Source organism: Oryzias latipes, chromosome 16 (assembly GCF_002234675.1).
Source record: "Oryzias latipes chromosome 16, ASM223467v1".
NCBI classification, from domain to species: domain Eukaryota; kingdom Metazoa; phylum Chordata; class Actinopteri; order Beloniformes; family Adrianichthyidae; genus Oryzias; species Oryzias latipes.
This window is the reverse complement of record NC_019874.2, coordinates 6,247,658-6,270,368: the sequence shown is the minus strand read 5'-3', so window position 1 is coordinate 6,270,368 and position 22,711 is coordinate 6,247,658. Positions and strand designations below refer to the sequence as shown.

Below are 22,711 nucleotides of genomic sequence, written 5' to 3'. Positions count from 1 at the left end.
AATAATATTGCAATTCTATCTTTGCTGATTAATTACTATAATGAGAAAATATAGTTTTCTTAAAGAGAACAGATGACCTTAGTCCCTGAAGTATGTATTTAAATGTTAGTGCCCATGCCTTGGCCAACATATAACATATTATTAGTGGGCCATAGTTTATAGGGAAAGATGATTTCAAAATGACTGCTTGAAAATGTTGTTAATGTAATTAGCAGTTCATCAAATTTATTTGATTTCCCTTTGGCTGCTTGTGATGGGCTAAGTAGCTGGTGGGAAATTGCCGGATGCTTCACTTATAATGGAATTTCTGTAATTATTTTTTGGATTAAAGTTTGAAAGACTCATCCCTAATAGCAATTTAAAAAAAAAATTGATCAAGTTGACTTCTTTTTCAGTCTCTTTACAATGAAATCAAGTGCTGACCTGTGTTACTGGCAGCTGGCGAGACTCATTGTGTAAGATTATTGTTGGGTTTCACTTTGTAACTGGTGATTGATGTCTACTTAAATAGCTCTTTTCCACTTTCCTCCAAGCTCAATGTGCTGTATACAGTCACATACAGAGCAGGAACCAAACCCATGACCTTTTGGTCAAAAGTTGGGTGTCTTACCTCTGTGCAATGGTTGTCTCATGAATTGGTTTAGAATTGTTGCAGTTTTTCTGCAATGTATCCAAAGGATCTAAGTGATCTAAAGAGCTAATATGTGCTTTTTGAGAATAACGTTATCTTTCGGTGTTCATTAAGTCTTAACCTTTAACACCTCCAAGAATGAAACCGTGGTTTTCCTCCACAAAACAATGAAATGGCTTATGTGGATTGGAATGAGCCTTTTCCCCACATGCAGCAATTTATAATTATTTTGTATTTTTGTTCACAAGTGGAGAAAAAGTGAGTAGAAAAAAAGAGCTGTTCTGGCTTACAGAGAACACAGATGTTGGTCAAGAAACGAAACTCTTAATTTATTGGGGATTTGAATATTTGGTCTCAGTCTTCCAAAGGTGGAATTATGGATGAAACTTGGCAGGTTGAGCAGCCATCTGTTAATTGGTGCCGATTGATTATATGTTTTAATATGTACAATTATATGTATAAATATAATAAGATTGGGGGTGGAAATAATTAGATATTTTCCTCTACCCACTCCTCTTTTGAACACTTTACCACTCTCTGTTTATCATGCTTACTTAACCATATTGTTTTGTGTTTGATAAACAAAGGAAATCAAGCAATCAGTCAATCGGTTGGTTGAAGGTTCAACTCCCAAGATTTACAGTCACGAGTCTTTGGCCAAGACACATAACTTCACATTTCCTTTAACTGAAGGAAGCCTGTAAGTCACTTCAATAAGTCAAATGTAATTTAATGTTGTATACTTGCACAACAGTATTCTACTTTGATTAGGGCCAAAGTGCTTTAGAGTCACAGTCCAGTTCATCCATGCAAACACACGTTCGCACAGTGGTGGTGGCGGCTGAGCTGACATACATGTCACTTGGACACTTGGGCAGGCAAGGGAGGAACCACACCAAATGCCATAAAGGGTTATATCCAACTAAAGAAGATCTGAGCACCGCTGAAGATTTTATCTACTTTTTGGCATGGGCTTGAAGCTCCTCCTTATAAAGGATTTGTTAGAAGCAAACAAATGTGTTGAATGACACGGAAACTCCTGGAATCATGTTGGGGGGTTTAGTTTGACAAGTTGGCAGCTTCTTGGAAAGTTGGTTTACAGTTCTTGTCAAATTGAATAGTTGAGATTCTGACACCCACCATAACTCATTAAGAAGTTTTAGAGATTCAGTTATTTTACTATTTCTTTAAGTTATTTAACTTTCAGTGGCAAGACTTAGCTGCATCAACGCATGGAGACGATGAGGATGTAAGTGGTTTGTGACAAAAACCTACAGTGTTGCTGGTTTGGGTCCTAGGACCGGAAAGATTACAGATCCCCAACAGTCTTTGCCCCACCTTCATTAGACTCCTCTGGTGCGCTCAAACAAGACATTTGACCTAAATCTTTCCAGCAGAGCTGTATAGTTATCATAAATATGAACTTGAAATAAAGAGCTAGCTTTCAATGGAAATAAAAAAGGTTACAAAGAATGCCAAAGTGAAAAACGCCTGCTTACATTTCAAGAGATTCTGTAAACCAATTTGAAAATTCGATTAACCATTTGGTGTGAGCTGTCACAGCCTGTACCAAATACTTATACAAGAAAAAACAAAAGTTCTGCCATGTTAAAGTGAGGCTCGTGTGCATTTGATGAGCAAAGATTTTAAGTCTTTTAGGCAGAATAGAAAGGCTGGGTTGACATAGTTCTAAATGGCCCCTGAGCTGTTATAACTTTTGTCTATATACACACAAGTGGTCAGTCTCTTCTTCTGCAACATACAGGGACATCTGCTGGTGTATGAAAGGCACTGTCCACTCCCACCCCTCTTTTTGCTTTGTAACAAAGCTGTTTACGCTCTTTTTCACCTCCCCCTCATTGGATTAGATGTGTCAAGTCTTTTAAAGTTTTAATTATACTTGGGGTCATTGTATGAAGGAGTATAGGAGTGCTAAGTTCATTTGCATCAAAAAGTGGCAGTGTGACTTTGAAAGCTATCGTGGTAAAAAGATAGTTGTGTTTCACACTTATTTTTCCACATTTCTCCGCTCCTTAACAGCAGGCTTTTTGGCTTGAATCTATTCCTTTCTGGGAATTCCTCCCCCCCAATACACATGTCAGAATTCATTCTTCAAGCCTCTCCTAAAATAACATCATCATTGCGGGGTGATTTTGCTTTTATTTTGATTACCTGCTAATTCAAAGATTAGATTCATCCCACTATGACAAGAGATGACAAAACTTATCTTGTTTAACTGAAACCCCAAAGCTTTCAGAGGATAAAAACAAAAAGGAAGCACAGAGACAAAGTGATTGAACAGAAACACAGAGTGAGGGAAAGAGATAAAAAGTTATAACATGGGATTTCCAACTGCCTTTTGACAAAGATTTAATTAAAATATGTCATATTCTACCGCCTTAGCCTCTGGGATTCTTAAACTATGACTTCACAGACAATATTGTTTTTTTTCTCACAAAGGACATGAGGCAGTGAGGAATGGGATTACACATTCTTCTGTTCTGACATCAGCTTCCTCTGTTCCAACTTCTATGGAAGCGGACATGTTGGGACTACTTCATTGGTCAGGACACAAACCAGAGGGGTGCATGATGGTGCTGTGAACCTTTAAGTGGTTTTCTTATGAAAGCAAGGAGGAAAATGTTCTTCATCTTCATCTGTACACCAACTTAAAAAAAAAACTGTTTGTTTATGTGTGCTGGTAGATAATGACTGTCCTGGTTTTTATACTTCCACAGTTGGTCTTCACTTTCTACTACTTAGCATGGGTTGCACATATGACACACAGCAATCTGTCTTTTTCATACGTCCATATGGACAACCCAGCACAGTCCTTGTGTGCAGTTGTGTATGCAGATTGTACTGTTTGACCTGAGCAGCCTTGACCACTGTGGTGAGTTGAGGTCCTCCTCTGTCAGGATGCTGGCTGACAAGTTGTGCTCTCTGGCATCAGTTAGACTGGACTTCCCCTTCCGTTACAGAGTTCATGCATCAGTGAGTTCTTGCAAATACCTAAACACCTGCATGTTGGAGTTCTGGCAGGAACTACTTTTGCCCGAATCTGTGCTGTTTTCTGTGCTCCCTTGACGGCTTAAACAAATTGCTTGTATAAAAATGCCTTGAAGGAATGCACACAGTGAGTGTGCTGTCCTTGGTATAGACACTAAAAAAGCCTCACCGTATTATTGCTGGGTTTTATAAGCCCGGGTTCAGTAATTGGTACATTAAGAATCAAATGAAACATGCCTGTCTCATTTTGTGTTTATTTTGGGGTATTTTATTGGCAATTTTGAAGTCTTTATTTTTTGGCACATCATCTTTTTTTTTCAACACAATTTCATGTTTGCACATTAACTAAAGCTGTGGGGGTGCTTTGTAATGTAATGGTCTTGTGCTGTTCAGACAATCCTGTTGCTTTTTGCATGGATTAGACATCAAAGCAGCAAATCAACTTTTGGTCGTATGAATTTTAATTTTATCCCAGTAAAACGTACAACAAAAATATATTGACTTTCCTTTTTTGTCATGAAATTCTTACCTTTACCAGGCATGGATGTTGAAACGGAGGGATCTCATTCGTTCTCAAGCCAAGACGTCTACATGCGTGATGTTAGTCCTGAGGGGGAAGACCAGGGCTGGGTGTCGTGGGCCTGGTCCTTCATCCCAGCTATTGTGGCTGAAGAAGGGGAAGACGGTCTTTATCAGCAGAGAGAGATTGGAGGCAATCCCAACAGTCCCCAACAAAACATGACCAGAGACCCCATAGTTTCCATTGGCCTCTACTGCACCAAAGCTTCCATCACCTTCAAGGTAAATCTACTGAAAACAAACAAATCAAGCTGGAATCTTTCAGTTTTTGTCCCCTGCTCAGTTCTTGACTGTGCCTTCTGACGCATTCCTCGTTGAAATTTTCACAACCTCATTGCTTTTAGTCTGAACTGCAGTACTTCCTTATTCACTCTCATGCTTTGTTCACACTGGGCTTGGTGTGAAGTGGCCACTTCCAATGATAAGTCTATGTAAAAGCGCATAAATAGCTGTTCTGGGCTTCCACGTTTAAAACTCTGTGTTTGCCACACAATTTTTTCAGTTGGTATTTGGCCTCTACGTACAAAACTCAAGGTAAACATGTTGAACTTTTTAATTCACAGAAGTGTCAACTGTTTGAAAAGTGAACATAGAGGAGAAATTTAACATTATGGTTTGTGCCCGGCTAGAATTATGTGACACTATGTTTTTCATATATCGGAATAGAAAGAAAAAAAGCACAGACCAAGATTTTAGAGATTTGTACCGCTTTAGCATTTCTCACCAAGTCTCTTTCAACTGTGAGTACACACGCTAGTATCAGGTAGTGACGCTCCAGTGTGAACACCAAATGCTAAAAACATGTTCAAGAACCTGCGTTCAGCCGGTTCTTGAAAGTGCATCACATAGTGTGTACGTAGCATCACACGAACCATAACTAGCCTTTATGCTTATAGCTCAACAGCATCTCCTCACGTGTAGGTGTTTCGCTTATGAACCCATTGCTTGCTTATTACCACCAAGCCCTGTCTTTTAAGATCATTTTCATTTGGAGTTGATCAGGTTTGTCCTGAGGAACTTCTCAAAGACAGAGTCCTCTTTGTCTGTGTGTGAGGTACAAGAAAGGCTAGTGTTTAACCACTGACTAATGTCTTGGGTCACGTTAATGTTCTAAACATTAAACGTGGCATGAACACTAGAAATGGATCCCAAACGGTCATCCTGCATGTTCATTCAGAACGGTGGAAATTCATGTGTCCCTCAGATTCAGACGCTGTGGATCAAATGACGGGATCTGTGTTTTTCAGTCTAAAGTGCGGCAGTGCCCACACACACTGTGTGTGGGCATGCACATACTCCAGGTATTAGCTGTGCATTCATGTCCCTGGCAGTGTGTGCCATCAGTGAGGAGGAAGTATTTCTCAGGCCACATAAACCTAGTTGTTTTTGTAATAATGTTTAAACTGTTCCTGTATTGTTTGAGTTCTTTTAATCAATTAATTGCTTCTCTTTGGGAGTAATTGCAGTCAGCTGAATGGATGACCGTTCTCGTCTCTCTTGCCTACAAGGAAGTATTTAGTTTGAAGGAATTTCATGTCTTGGAACAGCCACTGCCTGAACCGGGCTTTGACATGAAGTGGAGCCGTTTTTTTGCGGTTGCTTACACAGTGCGGCCCACATCTCTTTGATCAGGCAAAATTGTCAAAGTAATTTATTGACTTTTACACTTATAAGGCATAGTTTAGCACTGACCATTTCTTACCCTCTTTTCCATTGCACACCTGCCAGACTTTTACTGTGTGCCAGAAAAAAAATAAATCCTGCTTTTCATTTCAAAAAACAATTTTACCTTGTATTTATTTTTTTCCGTTGATGGCAGAGTGAGGTCAACTTACAGGTTTTTCCCAACTTGTTACAATTATATGACATGAAACTGTACACGTGAGCCCCAAAATGTATGTTCACTTAAAAGAATAAAGTTCAATACACTCAATGCTGATTACAAAGTAATTTATTTTCAACTCCCACAGTCTGTAAATGATATGATTTATAATAAGAACAATCTGGTGTAAATACATTTGGTGAGAGTGCTTCTGTGTGGATTACAGGCTGCTATTTTTCTGCAGAAACTAAATCCTCATCTGTATTTAGGTTTAATAAGAGACGCCTCAATAAAATATAGTTGGAGCAGTTTCACATCGTTAAAGAGCTTCGTTACCCACAAGTTTGCAGCTAATTAATGACACTGCCACTGTGCACTCATGCTGTCATACTGTTAACATCCTTATACACCATTTTATGCAGAGAACTGAAAGCTGTGCTGCAGTTTTTCCTGCAGGTGATTAAACTATCAGGATTGAGAAAAGGGAAGGAGCGAGGGTGAGGGTCTGCTCTGTCAGAATAATAGACCACAGCTGCTTGGTGCTCTGCACCTGCTTCCTGTGTTAAAGCTGAATAGGTCGGGGCTGGTTGGAGAACTCAGGTCTCCACCCATAGATTTAAACGAACCTCAGAAAAATCAGCTCTGCACCGTCTCACCACGGCCAGCCCGTTTTAACCAGGTGCCTAATCTGTCTCTTTTTCTTCCTCCTACTCTCGCACATTTTTAAGACGTGTCTCTCCTCCACTCACACTTTCCAGCCACTATTAACTAACAATTCTTTTCTGATTTTGCTTCAAAATTCAAACTGGAAAGCAAAGATAAGAAAGCGAGAAAGTGTCATAACTGGGATCGAGTGCTTGAGAAAGCCTCCTCTTGAGTTACTAACTAATCAACAAGATGTAGTCTTTCAAGTTTTTAGCTGAGTTTTCTGACATCCTTTAATTGTAATGTCAAACCTAATGATTATTTTTTTTGTCTTTTCCCAGATTTTGAATGTACCAATGGGTCTCTATATCTCCTTTTTTGATTTTCTGAAGTCATTTTTTACAGTTGGGCCTAGACGTGATGCAGGACGTTTACTTTGAATGTCCATAGTGTAAAGTGTCAAGTGTAATTACCAGTTTAGATTGTGAGGTCATTTTGTACAGTCATGGCCAAACGTTTTGACAATGACATAAATATTAGTTTTCACAAAGTTTGCTTCTAAACTGCTTTTAGGTCTTTGTTTCAGTTGTTTCTGTGATGCACTGAAATATAATTACTAGCACTAAATACGTTTCACTGCACTGTGGAGCAATATTTAGCGCTCCTGCCTCACAGCAAGAAGGCCGCCTGTTCAAGTCTCGGCTGGAGGACCTAAAACAGAACATCAATGGGGGGGGGACCTTTCTGTGTGGAGTTTGCATGTTCTCCCCGTGCATGCGAGGGTTTTCTCCGGGGACTCCGGCTTCCTCCCACCATCCAAAAACGTGCTTCATAGGTTAATTGGTCACTCTAGATGGTCCATAGGTGTGAATGTGGCAGTGTTGGGTGTGTGATTGTGGCCCTGCGACAGACTGGCGACCTGTCCAATGCAGTGGACAGGTTTTTTCGGGATTAAGTTAATTTTCTTGGCTAAGATGGACTATGCATTTCATCTGATCACTCTTCATAACATTCTAGAGTATATGCCAATTGCTGTTATAAAAACTTAAGCAGCAACTTTTCCAATTTCCAATTTTTATGTATTTCTCAAAATATTTGGCCACGACTGTAGGTTATTAGATATTGATTGATGATACTAGTTTTCTGTTGCCTGGGATCAGCTCCCTCAAACGCCCAGGAGAACCTTTCAAATGCATTTTATTACTGATGCTGCTGCCCCAGTTAGTAAGTTTCCTCTGTGGTCGCTCAGCTTACAGAAACACAGTCGGAGAGCAGCTACTACAGTCCGCAGAAAGTCAAGTCCAGAGAAGTGCTGTGTGTGGAGCAAGAGGGAATCACTGTTGAGGTAAGACTGCAAAGGTTAATGATGGTAATTTACACCAACTATTGTGGCACATCTGTATCCTGACGTATATTTTGTTTATTTTAAGCCTTAAACTGGTCTCAAAGAAGGTACATATTCTCACTAAAAAATTAACATTAGGCAGAATTCATTATTTATTGTGTAACGACGTCTTTTATTTAATCACGTCATCAATGAACTTTCCATTCAATTGTATCAGACTGCAAATTTACATGACATTACCATAAAGAGCCTTATGTTTGCTTTTGGTTGCTATTATGTTAATGGATATTTCACTGTTGAAAAGATTCACATTTTTACTCTTTATAACTTAAAGCATTTTGCAAGGCAACTAGTATGCATTCAATAATGAAACCATTGTGGATTACTTTCACTTTTTCCCATGACATGGTTTTTTATGACTGATTATCTGGTCCGAGTGGGAGAAAAGTCTTGTGCCTTAAGGGGTTCTTCCAGATGTTAAAATGTACAGATTTTTTGTTTTATGTAAATTCTGCTTTTGTTGGAACAGAGATGAGGAGAACTGACCTGAGACTAAATGTGTCAGTGTCGAAAGGCAGAGCAGTTATTTGTTCTGTATTGAAAGAAATTTATGATATGCAATTGTAAAATAAAAATTTATATACATGTGTTTACTAAGTTTTTTATACCAGTAGTTCAAAGACAAGCTATTTAGAATCTTTGTTTGGAAAAAAAAATCATAAGAAAAATGCCACAAGTACATGTTAAAAGCTCAAAAAACGTGACTTTCATCTGAGGGGAACTTTAATACACATTATTTTCAAATTTTGTGCTTTTTTAAAAAAAAAAGTGTTTTTAAGTTCACGTGTATCTCTTTCTGGGAAATATGTGGATACTCATAATTATGTTGTTTCCAGGTGCTCATGATGGGAGAGCCTTTCTTCGACTGTCAAATTGGCTTTGTGGGCTGCCGAGCTATATGCCTAAAAAGCATCATGGGAGTCCGGGATTTTGAGGAAAATATCAACCGGCGTGAGGAGGTAAAGTAAGACTTAAAGACTCAAAGAATATTGACAGATATGTGTTTCAGAAAATAAACAACAGTTTAAATATTCTTAGGGGTAAGTCGTGGTTTTAAAAACACAATCTGTTCCTCCTCCTGAAGTCCCACTAAGAGGATGATGCATGGGTGGACATGCAGCATTTTTAGCTTTAGCTAGCTTAAACTTTATCTTTTTAAATTTTTAGATTTTATCGCTTTAGCATGTTCTTAATATTTCACTTTTTTGCGTTAAAACCTTCCAACCCTTTTGTGTTACTTTGTGTCTCTGCAGGATGCGGTCTTCCTGAGTTGTGGGGACAGCCTCAGTATGAAGGGCATGACTTACCTCACCAACTCCCTCTTTGACTACCGCAGTCCAGAGAACAACGGAGTCCGGGCCGAGTTCATCCTTGATGCAGCTAACCACAAGGTCAGAATAAAAGGACCTGCAGATGATCAACAAATCTTTTTTCCAAAGGATCTGTGAAACCGTTCATCCATTTGCCCCGCCAAATCCTTTTCAGGGTTGCGGGGTTGCTGGAGCCAATCCAGCTACTGTTGGGACAGGTGCAGGGTACACCCTGAACAAGGCACAAGTCTGTCCCAGAGCATGTTTGTAGCCATGCAGATGATTTTTTTTTCTTTTTGCTTTAAAATAATATTTCCAAACTTGAAGTTAAAAGGCGTTCTCTTTAAGAATGTAACATGAACTAGAGTCAGTGCTTTTTCAACAACAATTCATTTATCCAGAAAAGACCATCAATCATTTGCAATGCTGATCTGGTCTAGTGGCTTTGAGAGAACACTCAGAGACATCTGAATGACAAGTGGCCCAGTTTTGAATAAAATAAAAAATAAAAACTTTTTTGATCCCACAAAAGGGAAATTACCTTGTTACCATAGCTCTTTAAGAAACAACAATAAATAAGATAGATCATAAATAACGCTACAAATACACTTAAACATTGACAACAGCAATAATTATTGTCCAGGGTCTATGAGGGGTTGTAGAGTCTTTCTGTAGATGACAGTAAGAAAGTGAGGTGTAAAGTAGAGCCCTGCGCGGGACTATTTTCTTCATCCCGCCCGCGCCCGCTGAATTTCTGACCAATCCCGCCCGCTCCCGCAACGTATGCGTTACACTCCCGCCCGCACCCGCAATATGTATGTCCACTCCCGCCCGCACCCGCAAAACTCATAGAATTTAGTCCCGCACAGTAATAGAGAAGCATTGATTTTGTATCGTCTCCCGTCCCGCAGGAAAAAAACACGTATTTGTATTAATATTACTAAAGAGATACATGTCCCTCCTCCAACCTCATCTTTTCATGCATTCCTCTTTTGTGCAACTTAAATATTAACTATATTTTCCCAAATCCTGTTCGGTTTAAAGTGTGCTTGTGTGCGCGCGCAGACAGACAGCCTGAAGCGCGCTCTTAGTAAGAGGCGGGGCGTTGCACACCCCCAACAACAGGTTAAATGACAGAGGCCATTGGGCGTCTCTACCTGGTGCCTTCACGGAGCTTCAGTACATAAGAATCCAACAGCCGCACAGCCTAACCTAGTCTGCTAATATATATTCATGAGATATTCATGGCAGCACTGATCCCGCGGGTTGTTTTTTTTGCCGCCCGCTCCCGCCCGCAGCACAATTCAAACCGCCCAATCCCGCTAGATTTGGATTGGGTCCCGCGGGACCCGGCGGGACCCAATCCCAATGCAGCCCTCTAGTGTAAAGTCATCATGCTGCTGATGATAAAGAAGGCTGTCCATGATGGATTTTTAACATCCTCTTGTCACCCACCATAGTCTAAGGCTACGTTCAAACTGCAGGCTGAAACGGCCCAATTCCGATTTTTTTGCCCCATATGCGACCTGAATCTGATCTTTTCATGACAGTCTGATCGACACAGATCCGATCTTTTCAAATGCCACCCAGGCAACTTGGGTATGTGGTCCTGAATCTGATACGTATCCGAATATTTTTGAAATGCGACCGCCGTCTGAACGGCCAGGCCACATGTATATGATCCGTACGTCATCGATACGCTACAAACGTCAACATTCTGCGTTGAAGTAGACGGGAATGAGAACATAAACATCAACCATGGTGGAAGATGCTGCTGATACCAGTCAGTGGAAGGGAAGCGAGGTCACCGATTTGATTAATATTTGGGGTGGCATCTCTATTCAGGCCAAACTCGAGGGCTCTTATCGCAACCGGGCGGTTTTTGAAAAAAATTCCAGCAAAATGGCCGAGTGTTGAGTTGAAGCTTTCCCGCGATGACTTTTTCTCTTTCCAACCGTGGTCAGAAGCGCGGGGGACAGAAGGTAGATCCTCCTTCGGGGTTCACTTCCCCGTTTGGACCCTCAGATTCTCTAGAGCGGGTCGATAAAGAGTCAAAAGCAGTTCTGCTGGGGGAAGCCTTCTTTTATCATCATTCTCCTTCCTCCCTAACACACAACATGAATGCCCACCCCCCACTGCCCCTCAGGGAGGAGAGAGCGCGTGCAGCGCAGTGTGAACATAGCCATAGACTCTGGGGGACATCCCAAATAGGAGTTGGAACTCCGAACACCAGTTTGTCAGTCCTCCTCCTTTTCCTGTCAGGGCATCCACCCCCCCAGCAGCTCACTTTGTAGAGGGGTGCAGATGCAACAAGGTTGTCATAAATAACTCTTTAAGGACCCCAGTCAAAACACAGAAACAACTCCACTAACTCAGAGCTAGTAACTGGCAGCTTATTGTGGCGCCGGTTGGAAAACAAACAAAATGTGTATTTTATAACTATCAGAAATTGGAAAAAGCAAGGGGACAGCACTCATTTTGACCATTATTGTATTGTATTTGCAAACATTATCTAATGTTTGCAAATACTTTTTATGTTTGACCTGGAAAGGCAAAGCTTTTTTGTTGTTATCATACCCGGTTTAACTTCTTTATGTTTGTGTATTTTTGCAGTGGTTCTGCTGTCTGAAGCCTTGGTTTCTGATTATTCTGGGCTTCATTCATCAGTGCTCACAGCTGAAGTGTTGACTCTACTTACAAATGTTCATTACCGTCAATAAAGCACTTGTTTGAATATCCATCCATCCTTCTTCTGCTCTGGTCATGCTTGAAAGTTTAACACTCTGAGGTTTTAGCGTTGATTCATTAGTGGTTTTGAAAGCAGTCTGGCTTTGATCCAAAAGCATGCCATGGCCATTAGACATGCCCTTATAAATATTACTCATTAACCTGTCTCTCTGATAAGGCTCTCCTTAGGCCTTTGTCCAGAGAAATTTTCTGTCAGCGGGGGTGCTGACTATGTTGGATGCTTTTATTTTTAATTTTTTGTCTTTTAAGTCTTTTTTATTTTTTTTGCAATTAAGCATTTTATTTTTTATGTTTGTACACGTTGGTTTAGTAGCAAAGTCAAACTCAGACTTGTTACAATTTTTGAGCAAATGATGTTTCCAGTTTAATTTTTATCAAGTATTACCTTTTTAAAAGGCTTTAATTCCTAACTTGATGAAGTTGATTTAAATCTTCAAGGACATGATGGGATTTGTTGTTCTTGCTGTTGCAGTTATGTTTTCCTCTGTTGTGACTCTCATTAAGTGAAAAAACATACATGCAGATTTCTACCTCCCTTTTAGCCTTAGGAAGCTGTTTTATGCAAACTCTCCTTGATTAATGTGTGCTATAAAAGGTTTTTTTATTGGTCAAAAATGAAATCAATACCTTACCCCATGAGTATAGCTATAGAATAGAATGTAGTGTTTGCAAAACAAAAATGCTTGATAAAAATATTCTTCAAATCTGGAATTCTAAGATAGAGCCATCATGAAAATTAGACTAAAATCCAAGGATCAGAAAGAGAGTGTTTTCATGGAAAATATAGAAATTTCATTGAGATCCATCTACAGTTTATCTGACTGATAATTTATCACAAATTTAGGGTTCATATTTAGGAAACAATTGGTGTATTTCTAAAGCATACATAAATGTCCACTAATAAAATTCAGCTTTTTTTTTGCTCCTAATAATTGCCAACTCAAAATAGTTCTATATTTTATTACACTGAGTGGGAACTTTTTATTGTTCTCCTTTTATTTAAGTTGGAAGTGTTTAAAATTCTATCAATGATATGAGTAGCAAGGTAAACAAGCATATTCAACGCTGTAGTTTAGTTATCTCTGATTTGACCCTCACTCTATCTGCCTTGGCCCCAGTCATTGCCACTCAAAGGCTATCAGCTTGTTTGCACCCTTACTGCCATATTTGCCGAGCTCCACTTTTGTTTGACAGGAGACCTACACAGAGATAGCTGGCATGCAGCGCTTCGGGGCTTTTTACATGGATTATCTCTACACAATGGAGAACAGCGGTGGCAAAGGTATTGTTGAATTCATTCCTCCTCAGAGCTTGTTTGGTCACCCTGCAACCTCATCTCTCTTTTTCTCCCTGCCTGTCATGTTCACTCTTCCTCTCTCTGCCCTGTTCCTCTCCTCTTCGTGTCTGTCTTTTCCATTCTTCCTCCCTTTTCTCCTCCCTGTCAAACAAGCCCACTCCAGCCTCGAAGAAAGAGCCGGCCTTGTTTCGTTCATGGCCACCTGGTCGTTGACCCTCTCTGTCCTCGCTCTCACCCTAAACTTACCTGTGGGGCAACTGTCAAAAGTGTTTAGGCTGCACTGACACATATTTGAGTTTCTCTTCCCCGTTGCCTGTTGAAACACTGTTTCCCCTCCCTCTCTTTACCTGTAAGCTCTTGAGAAAGTGAGTAGGCTTTTCTTACCTAATTAGATGTCAGTCTCCTTGGCAGAAGCCTAAAGACAGTCAGGGTTTCTCATTCCTTCAGGATTTGTATCAACTTCAGAATGATCAGAAGCTTCTGTTGAAAGATGACACTGTATTTCAGTCAAAACATTTTATTTATTTTTATTTTTTTATGATGGATGGTGACATCAATCAGTAAAACTATAATAATTCCACCAAACTAAAGAGGCAGTGAATTACAAAACACATCCTAAATCATGCTTAGAACTTCAAAACTAACATCTAGATCACTTCGGTGTACAGATGAAACTTTGTATAGATAAACTTTGTTTCTCCGATTACTTAATGTATGAGTTTTTCTGCCGTCTTTTGAATCAGGCTGTTTTTTCTTCCTGCTGCTGTCAACTTCAGATGATTGTCTGAATAAAAGAAACCGTTGATATTGTCATCTGGAGTTGTCGGAGGGATTTCTGACCTGATCTTTGGATAAGTGTCACCTGCTTTTCCTGGGACGGCTGCTGCTGCTCCCTCACAACAAGAAGCAGACCCAGTGTCAGCCAAACTCATGAGTGGGTCCCTCTTTAGAATGACTTCAGATTAGACTAATATTGTAGATTTTAACAATGGCAAATGAAGATCCAGTCAAATCCCAGCTAAAATGAGCCTCTTCATCAGTCCAGCGGCCCTATAACTGCAGCCATCTGGTTGATATTAGCTGTAATCCACTGCAGCCACATCTCATTGGGGGGGAAGGGGACGTGTCAATGCCTGTTGCCCTTTATAAGTTTTCAACATTGACTGAAAGTTACACCCTCACACCAGCCCCTTAGAGCAAAAAAGGTAAAATTCATTGCATTTAATCTGAGCTCCAAGAATGTTTAGGGGTAGATTGTAATGGGAATAAAGCTAGTGGTGACCCTTTGTCCTCTTTCTCTTACTGCCATTCATCCACCCCCTTCTTTTATTTTTAATTTCTCTGTTTTTATTGCCGGGGAACTGGCTCTTTTAAGTGGACCTCTGGAACACGGGCCCAAGATGAATGAAGGGACAGCTGTGTGAGAGAACCGAACATTTGGAATATTCATCACTCAAGTTGTTCACAGCCCTGTGTGGTGTTCCCTGCTGCTGTGTTACACTACTGCTATTTCTGTGGTTCTTTTGTGGGGCTAAACTATATATAAAAAAAGGAATATTTTCTTTAAAGAAAAAGGTGTTTTGGTACGTAAACGTTCCTCTTTTGGATTCATCTCTTTGCAGGCTCACAGGAGTTCCTAGTGTCAGGCATGGAGGAGGCAGTGGCAGCGGTTGAAGAGACGTCCATCAAGAGGCTGGTGGTGGGACCGCTCAACATTAGGCTTCACAGCAGCGCCATTCACCGCATTCTCAAAATGATTACCTGTGCCATGGACCACGAATATGTGTCCTACTGCAGACCCCAGCCAGGTCAGTGATTTGATAAACTTCTTTCAGATGTGCAGAAATCGTCTTAAAGGCTGCGGGGTCTGTTAGGTCTTTTGCACCTTTAAATAAAACACTTGGGGCAGAAAGTAAAATATGACTGAGTTGCCCAGTAAAATAAGGATTCTTTAATGACTAACAGCAGGTGTTTAAACTTTTCTCCACCATTCAGACATTTACATCAACTTTCTAAATTAACAGTAATGCAAAAAAGGGTTTAAAAGGTTTTGATATGCAATTGAATCTTTTGTTTCTTCTTGTTACTATAAGTCTTTTTTATAACTACTAAAACTAGTGTTTACAGTAATTTTACACTCTGCTACATGTCACCGTAGTTATCCGAACATGCAAAATCCCATCTTTGTACATTTTCACATTTCCAAGGTAGTCTTTAGAATCAATGCAAACATTTGGAGGAAAAAATGTTCTAAATCTGCATCTTGATGTTGGAAAGAACCTCAAAGACTTTGATGTTCCTCGCCTCCTTCACTTTTCAGTTGTCCTGCCTCCTCAAGATGACATTGTGAAGAGCAAAGGTTTAGAACTGTGCACATTATGTTTGGACTAGACATGAATGTCTGTTTACTTGGTAGAGCCTTACTTGACTGCATTTTAAAAAAAATTAGTATTGTTTAACCTTTTGTTAGCAATCTTTTAGAAATGTCCAAAATGGAAATTATAACTTTGATGTTTTAGTAACAAATATGCTTTGTCTTGGCTGCCTTTCTTAGAAACCGTGAAGGAAAGCACTGGTCCAGCTACTCCAGAGGAGATCTTAGACTTGGAGGAGTTTATCCCCACCAGACTCACTTGTCTCACTTTGCTTCAAGTGTCGGTCACCGTCTCCATGGCAGAGTTCAACCTCCTCCACACACTGCCAGTCATCATGGGTCATAAAGTAGGACTTGCTGCTCTTATTTTCCTTTAATTCACATCATTATCCCTGATATCTTTACTTTCTGAATATGTTTTTGAAAACCTTTTAGAGCTTTGTCTCCATATTAGCAGTTCACGGTCTTTTTTTAAAATCACGTCTGAATTGAGAATCCAAACGTTTACATCTCTTTTGTATTTTCACCAGGAGGATAATGGTGATTCTGTAATCTAAAAGCTAAACAATATATATTAGTGTACTAAATTGTCCACCTATGTCTATTTGCTTTATAATTAATGAGATGGACCACAAAAGGAGTGGATTTACTGAAGCTGTTCTGGTGGAGAGGTGGTGGTGGTGGGGGGGCACATCTGTGGGATAAATGAAGGATCAGCATTTTCCATTTAAATGATTCTGACTTGAGATGCTTAATTTTATCATAGCTATTAAAAAAAAAGTTTATGGAGAGAATTCAAGAAAGAAACTAATAGAAAAACATTTTAAATTCACCTTTAGGAAGTTGTTCAGAGAGATGCTTTGGTTTCAGACTTGCATGCATCGGAAGAAGGCTTGAATCTGTGCTGACAGCTGAGCAAAACAGGTGTTCCTTCCAGGGCTTGGTTGAAAAACCAGATTCATCGAATCCATTGATCAATTTTGCTTTCGAACAATTGGTTGTGTTTTTAATGGCAAATTTTTCTTCCTATTTTTCATAATGTTTTTTAAATTCCACGTGTTTAGTTTTCACATAAAACTATTTTTTAACAACATAAAAGATTTTGTAATTAATATTTGAAACACGGGTGGGATTATATAGGTTTACTTCCTCCCACTCCCTTTTAAGATACCTATTGATCTTCTTGTTACAATCTTAATAGTTCATAGTTTTATTGTGTCATGTTCTTTATACAAAAGAGCAAATGTGTTTATGTTTCAGAGTATTAATTGAATTAATTACTTGGAGGACGTATGAGAATTTTCCAATCAGTTTTATGACTAATTATCCTATGTTTGCTATATCTTTGTTTGGATATAAACCTCTGTTGGTTGTCTTGTTTATGCATTATTCTTGCTTTGATTGCTTGAAATAAACCGATTCCAATTCCAATTTCAAAAATAGATTTTGTAACCATATATATTTGTCGGTACATCACCCAACGTAATGGGTTATTAGGGTCAATCTAAACTGTGGATAACCATGCCAACCTGCATGTATGCAGGCACACAAAGTATATTAATCTGTTTGTTTTTTTAAACCCGTTTTGTACTTTCTTTTTCACTTCTCCAGCCTGCAACGGGACCAGTCTCTGTGCCCGTGTTTCACCCAACGCGCCCGCTACCTTCTGTGCAGTTCCAGGTAGAAAGGGTGAATGTCGAACACTCTGTGCCAATGTACGCTCCAAAGCTGGTCTCCGCCGTCAGCAGTCTCAGTCAGCCCCCTGACAACCTGCTACATCACTGCTATGCACATCTCTACCTCAAGGTAAGTGCACTGAGTCTACAACAACAGTTTTAATGAACAGAGTTCTTTAAAGTTTTAGCTTTTTGTTGGTTGAAAGTATCTGGTTTGTAACTTACAGTTTGTAATCAATGTTGCTATGAAGGTTTTTATCCACCACAAGCTATGTTGTACTCAACAGTGAAGTTATTGACTTCGTGATCACGTCTTTTGTGATTGTTTTCTTTCCTATTTTTATTTGTTTAATCTAAACTACAAAACCAAACCAAACCAAATAAAGTGCATTTAAATCTAGTACACATTTTTTCATGAAAGCTATTTGAGTCTTTTTCCAAATTGACAGATAAATCTACATCTTCTAAGTTTTATTTGCCCTGGTTTGCTTTGGCTGATGGATTACTACACTGTTTAACAATGCCCTAAAATAACCCCAATGACCCCTTTTAAAGACCTTAATGACCCCTCATCAACTGGTCATAAAATACCAAGAAGCTCTAAACTCGCTGAAGACCACCAGCCCATCTCTGAACTATATCAGAGTTATTATCTACCAAGTGAAGGGGGAGTAGGAAGCTGACATTATTGTCTTCCTACAGACACCAGATTATGTTACTCTGGATAACATGTTTGTAAGAAATGGACTTTATTTATTTTTATTTTTTTAACCCTTGTGCTATCCTAGGCACTTTAACATTGGGAGTTGGGTCATCTAGACCCACTAGACAGTGCTCTGAACCTTTTTTCTTCAATGATTTGTGATCTTCACTGGTGTCCATGGATTACATGAAATCTTTCCACCTTTATCCACCTTTGTCATGGTAGGGAGAACACGTCAATGTAAGGGAGGGGTCATCTGGACCCATAGGATAGCACAAGGGTTAATTAGGATCACTTAAAATCTTGTCTGTCTTTAATGAACATTTATACCAACTAAATGCTAAATAAATAATGCTAAATTAAATAGGAACCAAAAAGTTATTTTAATTTGAAATAACTAATTTTATTATTGCATATTCATAGTTGTGAAGTAACATTTTAAAATTTAAGTGATTAGTGTCTGAAGTATAACTTGACCTATTAAGATTTTACTCAAAGTCCATGATCTCTTTTTTGAAGATAAGTGATTACACAGCTAAAACGTGGTTACATTTTATTTCTTAAGAACACCTGAGAATCAGTCTTTCCTGGTAAACTCTTTGGGCTTCTAAAGGATGTTTACTAGATGTCAAGCTGGTAGTCCTTATCACAGGTTCACTTCAGGGTTAACAGTCAACTGGTCAGCTGCTCAGGATTGTTTTAACCAATCAGCATCTGTTTCTATCAAGGTTCAAATTCTGCCTCTGTTTCGGCCTCGGGACCTTGGAGGTCACTTTGGCTGCAATGCCACCAGTTCAGGAAGTGATGGTGAAAGGTTCTAAACCCCGTCTAATCTTAATCTGTGCTTTGTTGACATTGGCCATCAGAGCTTTGGTGTTTGTCTCATAGAATCTTGCTATCTCTTGTCCCAAGATTGTTATTGAGATTTGTTCAAAGGAATTTTAAATTCTTTAAAAAGAAAAGACAAAAAAGCATGGACATAACTGCATTTTTTTTTTAAACTTTGTTTTTATTGAACGTTTTCAGTTGTCAACATTTACATACACGGGTCAGCAACCACAACAAACAACAGAACAGACACAACACACTGCAATTGGGCTGTTTTTCTTCTTCTTATTATTACATTTTTTTTTTTCATACACGAAATCCTCTGAACTTTTTATTGGTTTTCCATATATTTGTACCATTTTTGCCATTTTTTTTTGAAAATGTCTAACTTCAATTTGAATAGAAATGTCAATTTTTTCAGTGAGTAAATGGTCCATATGATCTTCAACCAGTCATCTTTTCCAGGGTCTCCACCTTGTGCCATTTTTTTTATCATTTTCTTGCTTGCCAAGAGTGAAATCCTTACTAGGTAAACATCTTCATTCAGTACAGAGTCTTCAATAGTACCCAGATACAGAGTTGTAAACTCGTTTGGCAGGTGATATCCAATAACATTTCTCATGACAGTTGTTACATCATTCCAAAAAGATAGTAATTTAGGACATGACCAGAAAATATGAGCATGATTCCCTTCTTGACTCCCACATTGTCTCCAGCAAGCCTGTAGATTTTTTAGTTGTTTGCTTTTGATTTGGGGCGTTATAAAATACCGTGTAAGATTCTTCCATGCAAATTCCTTCCATATTTGAGAGCTGGTAGAAGAGCACTGTGTGAGACACATTTTAAACCAGTCTTCTTCTGTAATCTTTTGATTAAACTCAGATTCCCATTTACTTTTAATGTAAAATGATGAACTTTTCCTGTTTTCAGTAAAAGAACGGTAAAAAGATGAAATAACCCTTGTTTTACTGTTTTTTATAAGCGTCTAATATTACTTTAGTTATACTGTATCTTTTTTAGGTTCTAGGTTAGGTTTAATTTCCCTTGTATAAAAGTCCTGAATTTGTAGATATCTAAGCAAATCTTGATTTCCCAATCCAAATTTATTTTTTAATTTAAGATTTCCGTCTTTTGTAATAGAGTACCATGCAGACCTAACTGCATTTTAACAGGATAATACAACTTTGACTATGTAGAATTTTCTACACAAAAACAATTTAAAGTGCTTTACAGAGATTCTTCAAACATTAGTTTGATTAAAAAAAAAAAGCTTCTAAAAAATCGAAGACCTGAAAAACCAGCAATTCAAGTTCAAATGATGCAGCAAAAATGGTTTTATATTAACTTATGACACGCAATGTCATTTTTTTCATGGAGCTTTATCTCAACCTTGTTTCTTTAGCATCTGACATTTGACTTTGCTTTTGTCGTTGATAACTGGTTTAACAGTCTTGTATGTTTTGCTTTCTCTGTACCTTGAGCTGCTTCTGAAAATAAAGGTAAACATGTTAGAAAAGTAATCTCAGACTTTTAAAATCTTTACTTAATTCTCTAATTTTCTTTAATGCGTTTGATAATTTATCAAATCAAACTTTATTTATAAAGCACTTTTCATATAAAAGCATAACACAAAGTGCTTATCAACCAAAAGATTCCATCATTGATTCAACACAAACAGGACTGAAAAGGGGAAACATTACGTTTAGCTAACTAATACAATTTACATTTTCTTAAAATAATTTTTAGCAGATTTAGATAAGCAGTATCTTATCAGAATAATAGTGATTGCATTTTGAAATGTGTTTTGTAATCTATCCTTATATATTTTGCACTCATAAAATGTAACTATGTGCTATGTGCTCATTTTGAATGTATGCTCAGACTAAGAGAGTTGAGCTGTTTATCAGAGTCCTCTTGCTGCAGCTTCTCACAGCAGAATATTTAATTTCATAGAAAAAAATCAGTTACATCTTTTATTAATCATTTAACTGTATAAATGGCAAAACCCTTTATGATTGCGTTGTTTTGTGACAGTCTCTTAATTCATTTTCTGTTGAAATGACTAATAATTTAGTTAAATAAATTCTTCCATATTTAAAATATTTTATAGAAACAGCAGGAAGAGTTAAAATTGATGCTCTTTTATTACTATATCTAATTTTCTGCCTGCCACCATGGTGGTCTTGCTTCTGATATATTCTTTGTCTATTTTTGAAGGTGTTTGGATTCCAGGCTGGCTTGACACTCAGAGACGTTACAGGGGACTTTCGGCCTCTAATCCCAATCATCCCCTCCTTCAGTACTGCACTCTATGGAAAACTGATTCAGTTGCCTGCCTTGTGGTGAGTTGAATTGTCTAGTGTCTAAAATATGAGAATGCTCGGAAAGTAGGAAAGCAGCATATGTTGTATTTTTGGACTATGAAAGGGATTTGGGATACTTTCATGGAAGGTTTGTTTGGCCTGGACCAATTTGTTCACTTGAATAATCTGCTTTGTTTGGGCAGGTGGGAAGACTTATCTGATCTCTGGTGTGGGTCAAATGAGCCTACTGGCTCACCTGAAAGCTCGATTTGCTTACAAGTGAACCCTAGTGTGGTTTACTACAGTGTGAATGCAACAGGCTCTGTAGCCAATAAATTATATGGACTGAAAAAATTGCCTGTAGCTGAAATCTGAAGAGTTGCAGCGGCAAAAAATGTCTTGCTGGTAATATGTAGTTTAGTAAGGACATAAATGTGCTTCTACTATGCTGAGGACTAGAAACGGGGCCTTCTCCTTTGAGGATTTTTTCTTCCTGGTCAGCCGTTGCTTTGGAAAATACTTCCCCCAAATGAGCAGCTGTTGTAACTGCTTGGCCTTTAGAAGAGCTTTAGCTTACTTAAGAGTGCAGTGTGAAAGCAGCTCTGCCCAAATGAAAGGGAACCCTTTTTTGGTCCAAAGGAACAGTCCAGACTATCCTGATATGAAATGTATTTTCTTGTTTAAAAATATGAAATGGCACATTTTTCAGCTGTCAGTACTTCATAAACAGTAATTGGGCTGAAATTCCCCACTTGGAACACAGAAAAAAGACCTAAAACACAGTTCTGTTGGATGTGATTAAATAATTGTTGGTTGTTGTGGTGTTTAGGTGTTGTTTATGAATTTTCTTTTTTTTTTATTTACACACATTCCAGCAGTTCACTTACTTCAGTAATTGTATGGATTAGCCGTGATGTTCACGCTCACAAACCTGCCCTGTGCCTGCTCTCTCACACCTCGCTGTCGAAGTGCCTGTTAAAGGAGGAAAGCTGTTCTGGAGCTCCACTTTGGGAAGCTCTTTCTTCCCATTAGTTTAGATGGTTTTGACTTTTCTTGACCTCCACAAAGGTTTTCCTTCAGACCCAGGAAAGAATCCACTGTCTTTTGCTTGCTGCTAATAAAAAAAAAAAAAAAAAAAAAAAAAAAAGTTTATTTAATTTCCCCCCATGCACTTTCAGACCACTTACTGTCCTTGGTGTCCACCTTTCCTCACACGGTCAATTAACATGTAAAATGTTCTTAACAATCACTAGATGTTTATCATGTCTGCTCCCATGCCCCATTCTTTTCTTTGTATTGGAGCGATCCTTTGAAACATTGCAACCTTTCAAGGCCCTAGTTAATCACACTTGGTGTGAAAATGTGGAAAGATCTTGCGGTG

At 38.7% G+C, this 22,711-nt stretch overlaps 1 protein-coding gene across 3 annotated transcripts in view; it reads left to right on the top strand.

Annotated features, from left to right (window-relative positions):
- Positions 1-22,711, top strand: part of vps13b (vacuolar protein sorting 13 homolog B) — a 318,686-nt gene that overhangs the window by 31,884 nt on the left and 264,091 nt on the right. For all 3 annotated transcript variants that reach the window (XR_002874967.1, XM_023964361.1, XM_023964362.1), the window contains exons 8-16: positions 4,179-4,441; positions 7,936-8,031; positions 8,928-9,050; positions 9,345-9,482; positions 13,344-13,431; positions 15,069-15,254; positions 16,001-16,167; positions 17,432-17,626; positions 21,245-21,369. Coding sequence is in view for 2 of the 3 variants with exons in the window: in XM_023964361.1 (XP_023820129.1) it covers positions 4,179-4,441; positions 7,936-8,031; positions 8,928-9,050; positions 9,345-9,482; positions 13,344-13,431; positions 15,069-15,254; positions 16,001-16,167; positions 17,432-17,626; positions 21,245-21,369 (1,381 nt within the window). In the remaining variant the exon portion in view is untranslated. The remainder of the gene's footprint in view (positions 1-4,178; positions 4,442-7,935; positions 8,032-8,927; positions 9,051-9,344; positions 9,483-13,343; positions 13,432-15,068; positions 15,255-16,000; positions 16,168-17,431; positions 17,627-21,244; positions 21,370-22,711) is intronic.